Source organism: Sinocyclocheilus rhinocerous, unplaced genomic scaffold (genome assembly GCF_001515625.1).
Source record: "Sinocyclocheilus rhinocerous isolate Xijiao unplaced genomic scaffold, SAMN03320098_v1.1 scaffold2160, whole genome shotgun sequence".
Classification (NCBI taxonomy): Eukaryota; Metazoa; Chordata; class Actinopteri; order Cypriniformes; family Cyprinidae; genus Sinocyclocheilus; species Sinocyclocheilus rhinocerous.
Genome location: NW_015646171.1, coordinates 540,938 through 549,192, shown reverse-complemented (window position 1 = coordinate 549,192; position 8,255 = coordinate 540,938). Strand labels below are relative to the sequence as shown.

The 8,255-nt window shown below is 36.7% G+C and overlaps 1 protein-coding gene and 1 long non-coding RNA gene across 2 annotated transcripts in view; both read right to left on the bottom strand.

Moving 5' to 3' along the window:
• Nucleotides 1-226: 226 nt before the first annotated feature.
• Nucleotides 227-2,297, bottom strand: LOC107707110 (uncharacterized). Its single transcript, XR_001636224.1, has 2 exons — nucleotides 2,184-2,297; nucleotides 227-393 (listed from the first exon to the last, which is right to left on the bottom strand). It is a non-coding gene; the product is annotated as an uncharacterized LOC107707110 (long non-coding RNA).
• A 3,391-nt stretch (nucleotides 2,298-5,688) lies between these two features.
• Nucleotides 5,689-8,255, bottom strand: part of LOC107707096 (protein FAM180A-like) — a 9,414-nt gene continuing 6,847 nt past the window's right edge. The window contains exon 3 of the mRNA XM_016510980.1: nucleotides 5,689-6,217. Coding sequence (XP_016366466.1) covers nucleotides 5,867-6,217 — 351 coding nt within the window. The 3' untranslated portion in view covers nucleotides 5,689-5,866. The remainder of the gene's footprint in view (nucleotides 6,218-8,255) is intronic.

The following is an 8,255-nucleotide window of genomic DNA, read 5'->3' as shown; positions in this document are numbered from 1 at the left end:
AAAAATGCTTTTCTAGCTTAGATCTTTTGTCTTGTTTCCAGCCAAAATATCTGAAAATTCTTAAATCCAGAAGGATTTTCTAGACAAGTAAAAATTATTGTCTTGTTTTCAGAAAAACAAGTCGAATTCAAGTGGGTTTTTGCTTGAAACAAGCTAAATAATCTGCCAATGGGGTAAACCAAATAATCTTATTTCAAACAGAAAACAAGATTATTTTGCTTACCCCCCGCTGTCTTGCCTCCGTCCTTCTTCGCGCTCATCTTGGTCTCGTCTTTGCTCTTGTCGCGGGACGCGGCGGCCTGTCTGTCTGCGTCTCTGTCCTTGTTGCTGAAGGAGCCCGTCTCTCTCTCCTCCATGTTGACGGACTTCTTACGTTCAGCAGGCATACTGCTACTGCAAAACATTACAGAACAATAATAGTACAAATTAAACCGTATCTGATAATAATTGCAAACATAGAAAGTCAAGGGATGTGTCTGGCATACTGCACTGTATAATGTTTTTTAAAACTATTTTGCATTTTTAATCAAAATTTGCTTTGAAAAATATAATGTATACGACAATATTTTAAATTTTGCATATGGCACACGGTTTAAAAAATGATTTAGCATGGATTTAAAAATGATTTGTATTGAAACATATTACACTGTATATAGCATACTGTTTTTTCAAATATTTTGCATTTTTAAACAAAATTTTGCATTATTAATTATTATACTGTATATGCCATTTTTTGTTTAATATTGCACTTTTAATTCAATGAGTTTTTTTAATTGCTTTTTTAAATCAAATTTTACACATGGCATCTAAATTTTTTATTTTTTTAATTGCACTGAAAAATGATACTGTATGCACAATACTTTATTATTATTTTGCACATGATTTTCTGTTTTAAAAAATATTTTGCACTTAAAATTTTCTTTAAAAAAACATTGTAATGCATACAACGTACTGTCTCTTAAAAATTTTAATATTTTGTTAAGCACTTTTTTAAGCAATATTTTGCACGGAAAAATATTATACTGTATACAATTTGTTTTAATATTTTGCACTTGTAATCAAATTTTGCATATGGCATGCTGTTTAAAAAATATTTAGCATTTTTAACAAATTTTGCATTGAAAAACAGTGCACAGCATACAGCATACTTTTTTATATTTTGCACTTTTAATCAAATTCTGCACTGAAAAATAGTATACTGTATATGTAAGAGCATACTGTTTATATACATATATATATATATCTCAAATTTGCATTGCATTGAACAATGTGTACCCTATACAGAAAATTTTGAATTATATTTATACTGTATACTTTTTATTAAGTTTTGCACTTCTAATCTAATTTTGCATTGAAAGCTATTATTAGATCAAATTAATTAAGAGTTATTATATAATGCCAGTCACAGGATAATCTGTCCTGCTACTACTGCATATTTTATCCCAGTCTGCTTTGATTGTATATTGCACATTTTGGCCAAGCAGTGTTTATTTGATTAGTTTATTTCATACACACAGAAAATCTGCATATAATGCAGAAATACTGACGTAGTCCAGGTCAGGTGGTCTCAGCACCTGCCACGCCTCCTCAAACACACCTGTCAATCACGCTCAGGTGATCAGCTGCCTCAGGTGTGTTTGATTAATTAGTAAATCATTAACACTAGACTTTGCAGGAAGGCAGAACTGAACGTGTCTGGTCGACCTGCAGGAATACAGCTGATCAGATACACCCGTGGGCTCAAATTCTGCCACATTCCGGGTCGAATCGTGGGCCAAAACACTTTCACACACATATCAACTTTGTATGCCGTTATATGACCTAACAAAGTCTCTCAATTACCAAAAAACTAATGAACAAGCAAATCGACCACATTAAAACAATCAGCAACAGCTGTATTAACAAAAGACGACTAAATAAACCAGATAAACATTGTCTGTCACTCAATATAATTTCACTTTATAATAAACAGTTCATATATAACAGAAATCCGATCTTTTAATTAAGCGATTTCATGTTTTAACTGAATGTTTATGAATTAGCATTAGCCGTTAGCTGTTTGAGGCCGCTCATGTCAAATATCAACACGATTATGCCGCGAACAGACGGAAATGACAGAAACAAAGAGATTTTCTGTCAGTCACGTGAATACAGTTGTGTTTTGAAGTAAATGTCAGTCTTACCTCATGTGCTTGAGCTAATATTCATAAGTTTAGTCAGTAAACGACGGCGCTTGATAGTTTTCAATATTAGGACCCCTGAAGATGGCGTCCCCAAAGGTGCCTGATCAAAAACTATTATTCACCTCAAAAATACGCGAGGATAAAAAAAAAAGAGATAAAATTGCAAACCCAGATAAATACATATAACACGTACATACACCCAACCCTAAATTAAGTACATATCACACATCCAGTGTTTAGCTTAAACCCATTTAATTAATGCCGCTCGTATGCAAGTTCATGTTATATGTTAATTTCATGTTACTGTAATCCTTCAGACTGTGAAAACGTTCAGAATCTTTTATTGTCATTTTTTTATTTCGTTTAATCTATCTATCTATCTATCTACCTATCTATCTATCTATCTATCTACCTATCTATCTATCTATCTATCATCTATCTATCTATCTATCTATCTATCTATCATGAATCACCTGAACGATATACGTTTGTTGTACTTATTTTGCAGAAATTTCCCTTAGAGTTACAAATAACAAATTGTTTATTAAAAAAAAAAAACATACACTTGTACATAATCATTATTCAAACAACTACTTCTTAAGGTCATTTTTACAATAGAAAGTGTCATAAACCTGAGACACATCTGATATGAAAAACGAATGAAAATTTTTTTTATAGTGACATTAAGCTTGCAATTACACACACACACACACACACACACACTCACACACACACACACACACACACTCTCACACACACACACACACACACACTCGCTCACACACACACACACACACACACTCGCTCACACACACACACACACACACACTCGCTCACACACACACACACACACACACTCGCTCACACACACACACACACACACACTCGCTCACACACACACACACACACACACTCGCTCACACACACACACACACACACACTCGCTCACACACACACACACACACACACTCGCTCACACACACACACACACACACACTCGCTCACACACACACACACACACACACTCGCTCACACACACACACACACACACACTCGCTCACACACACACACACACACACACTCGCTCACACACACACACACACACACACTCGCTCACACACACACACACACACACACTCGCTCACACACACACACACACACACACTCGCTCACACACACACACACACACACACTCGCTCACACACACACACACACACACACTCGCTCACACACACACACACACACACACTCGCTCACACACACACACACACACACACTCGCTCACACACACACACACACACACACTCGCTCACACACACACACACACACACACTCGCTCACACACACACACACACACACACTCGCTCACACACACACACACACACACACTCGCTCACACACACACACACACACACACTCGCTCACACACACACACACACACACACTCGCTCACACACACACACACACACACACTCGCTCACACACACACACACACACACACTCGCTCACACACACACACACACACACACTCGCTCACACACACACACACACACACACTCGCTCACACACACACACACACACACACTCGCTCACACACACACACACACACACACTCGCTCACACACACACACACACACACACTCGCTCACACACACACACACACACACACTCGCTCACACACACACACACACACACACTCGCTCACACACACACACACACACACACTCGCTCACACACACACACACACACACACTCGCTCACACACACACACACACACACACTCGCTCACACACACACACACACACACACTCACACATACACACACACACACACAAATAGTTTCCAATAACTATTTTAATGCCACAAAACTGATCTGTAGCTGTAATAATATCGTGGCCTGTAGATGGCGCTATTGAAACACACGACAAACTCATTTGGAGGGATCCCTGAGCCTGGATCCACTGGGTTTTGATCATTTGTTCATCATCATCATCATCACTGTCTCATAAGTGAGTCTGAACGCTTTTGCTCAGGTGGCAGATGCTGAAATATTGCCTGAGGTGTTTAATAAAACACAGGTGAAATGAAACCTCCAGTCCTTTATTGTCTCATGTAGGGGGGCTTGTTTAATGCAGCGATGAAGCTGTGAAGTTTTAACTTTAATATCAGTCACATTCTCAGCAATGATTTCTCGTGAACACAGATCTCAGCCGAGCAGACAGCAGGTTTTGATGTGCCACTGGGAATATTTCCAGGTGAAAATGTCAGGGAGACACGGTCAAGGACGTGATAATGATTCTATTAGGAGCTCATTCTGTAGTATAATGTGCCATCAACTGCACCAACAACACGTTTATGCAAAGAATGTGATCTGTCATTGTGAAGGTGAACTTATGCAAACACAGATGCATGTTATATTCATCTGACCGCACTGTAATGAGAGAAGTCCAGTTCAGTCAGTGCTTCTCAACCAGTTCTGCTTCAGGAACCAGATTTTACACTTCAAAATAAAGGTTGTTTTCACAGCGATTCCATAGAAGAACCCGTTTTGGTTCCCTAAAGAACCTTTTAGTAATCAGTTCTTATGAAAAGATTCATTTGAATAATCTAAAGAACCTTTTCCACTGTAAAAAAAAAAATCTTTATTTTTAAGTGTTGCTGCAAGTTTGGGTTGTATTTTCCATTACTTTGTGCTTTTGCTTATTTTTTATTTTATTTTTTTATTTGTTTTTAACTAAAATGAAAATACTATTTACAAATTAGAGAAGCTGCTATATAAACTCTAAATCTGTTTATTTTATAGATTTTTTTTCTCGTTCAAATATGATATTTATATTCACTTATTTTCAAATTATTTATTTCTAATTTTGTAAGTATTATGTAAAATAAATATAAATTTTTTTGAGAATGAGGTGTTTTGCTTGTATTATTTTACTATTAGAATTTGTATTTGTTTTTTAACACCTTATTTGTGAAAAATACTATAACAGAATTATAGAATTAAGAAGCTGCTATCAAAACTATAAATCTGTTTATTTTACAGATTCATTATTTTATTAAGTTCAAATATTATATTTATTTTCACTTATTTTCAAATTATTTATTTCTTATTTTACAAATATTATGTAAAATATATATAAATTGCATTGCAATTATTGACATTGTCTAATTTGACTAGCTCTACCTGATTACATACTTAGCTGCATTTTCATTAACGTTTCACTAATGTTCCAGATTAGTTATAAAAACATGATCTCATATTCTCTCAAAATCCTTTTTTTTTTAAATGTTTAAAAAAACATTTTTTCTTGGTTATGTGAACATTAGAGAAGAGATTAAGGGAACGTTCTATTTGATCATTTTGCAAACATTCTGGTAATGTTACTTTTGATAGTTCTCTGAAACAGCTGAAACTAGTATGATGTTTAAAAAAAAAAGTTTAAACTAAAATGTTTCAGAAAAACGTGCATAAACATTATGAATATATAATGTGCTAATGTTTTGATGATCTTATTAAAGACCAGATCACTTTGAACAAATGCTCTATTAATGCTGCTGGAAGAACGTTTGTTCATAACTTTGAGAGAAGCTTGCCAGAACGTTCCCTGTTAGCTGGGACAGTCCTGCAGCCCCTGGTTGAGAAGCACTGCAGTAGACTGATACATGAGACGCTTCTCTCAGAGTCAGGCATTTGTAGCTTTACTCGACTCCGGCCGCAGGTCTCCTTTGATGGCTTTATAGAGTCGCAGGAGTGCATTCACCCACAGCTCTCTCTGGTGGCCGGGGCTGGTATGTTGGAGCTGTTGAGCCGTAAACACCATCGTGAGGACGGTGCGCTCAAAGTCGTCCATCCGCAGCGATCCGCGGCGCAGCTCCAGCTGAGCACTGAGCCGCTGGATCTCCGAGAGGCTTCTGGGAAGCACGTCCTCACACAGCACCTCCAGAAGCTCTAGCTTCCGCATGGACGCCAGCTCCTGATCGGATATGTGGAGCATCCCGTTCACCGCGTCCATGTACCCTCCCGACCACAACACCTGTGAAACAAATAACAAGAGATTCGCCTCATTTGTTTGATCTCATATTGTTTATCAAAGCAGCTTAAATGCGTTCTGGCAAAGTTCTCTCAAAGTCATGCACATTCTTCCAGTAACATTAAAGGTGGGGTAAGCGATTTTTCAAAAACGCTTTAGAAAACCGATTCGGGCCGAATAGCAAAACAAACTTGTAGCCAATCAGCAGTAAGGGGCGTGTCTACTCATGATGTGGAGGAGAGCGCGTTCAGTGCACGGGACGGACATTAGCCGAGCCGAGCGCGTGTTTGTTTTGGTGATTTCAAATGTCAACATTGGCTACCAGAAATCACTTACCCCACCTTTAATAGAACATTCGTTCAAAGTTATCTGATCTTTAATAATGTTCTCAAAACATTAAAACAAAAACATTATTTATACATCATTCATGGAATGTTTTTTTTTCCCCCAGATATTATAGGTTGGATGTTTGTCTAACGTTTTTTTAAATGTTACTACTTGTTTCAGAACATTCAAAAGTAACGTTTCCATAATGTTTGCAAAACTCTAAAGTGGAATGTTCTCTTAATGTTCACATAAGGGGAATTTTTTTTTTTTAAGTTTAAAAAACTGGACCTTTTTTGAACATTCAGAAATAAAATTTTCATAACCTGGGAAAATAACAGTAGCCTATTATAATCGCAAAATTCAACAGTTACGAATCAAATTCAATTTCAGATGTAAAGCAGCTCTACAAAAGACAATAATGTCAATCTTCAGCTCAATTTAGTTCAACCGTGATTCAGTTCAGTTCATCAAAGTTCATCAGTTACGAAAGAAATGTAATTTCACAATAAAGCAGCTCTACAGAAAACAAGCGTCACCCAGTTAACAAAAATATGTTCTAAGAATGTTTCGCTATCGTTCCAAATAATTAAGTTATTTCTGAATGTTTAAAATGACCAGTTTTTAGATGTTTTGAAAACGTTTATTCTTGGTTATGTGAACGTTAATGGAACGTTCCATTTGAGCATTTTGCAAACATTACGGAAACGTTACTTTTGAATGTTCTGAACATTCTGAAACAAGTAGTAACATTTAAAAAATGTTACATTTGAAAAACAAAACAAAACATGAATGATGTATAAATAATATTTTTGTGCTAAAGTTCTGAGAACGTTCCCTCGGTTTAGTTTTGTTCTCATCCAATAGTGTCAGCGCAGTCAAACTGATAATATCACTGAATATTAAGCATCTTTTAAAAGAAGCACCAGAATACAAATGAACTCCTGATTGACTCAGATTGATTCAGTGACGCTCAGCAGATCGAGAGCTCAATAAAGCAGCAGTTATGAATGATTCTGCAGAGCCTCATATCTGATATCTGATGAAAGTTCAGTCTGATGTCTTGTTCAATCTGTGTTTAGCGAGTGATGAGTTTAGTTTGTGTCTGATATCACGCAGACTCATTCAGCACGACACCGCTGGAATATTAACACGTGTTTATGTATTGAATCTAAATGGAGATCTCATGTATCTCTCAGTATGGAGCGGCTGATGGCTCTGACAGCTCAGGAGATTGCAGAGCTCAGCACAACTCAATAACCAAATAAAGTCAAGTGTATGAAGAGCTAATAAGAGCTGAGCTATTGATCGCTCCCTTCATTCAACCAGAGATGCTGTTTAGCACATTAAACACTGCAGACGAACAACACAGAGGAAAGTTTTAGTGCTCAGCAAACTTCAGTTTCTCCTACAATTCCTTGAGAAATAAAAACAGACACAAGCGAGTCAATACAGAGCTGTTCTGAGCTTGATAGAAACTGATAAGACTCATATTAAAAGCTCTTGATTACACATATTGCACGTCTCAGCCATGATAGTTTGAGAATAGTTTGAATATAGTTTGAGACATTGTTGAGATCTCTAGTATTATCGAGATACTATTACAGTTTTTATTCATATTTTGAATCATTTTTAATTCTTACAGTTTTTGCCACATTTATTAATTTTTTTACACACACACACACACACACACACACACACACACTCACACACACAC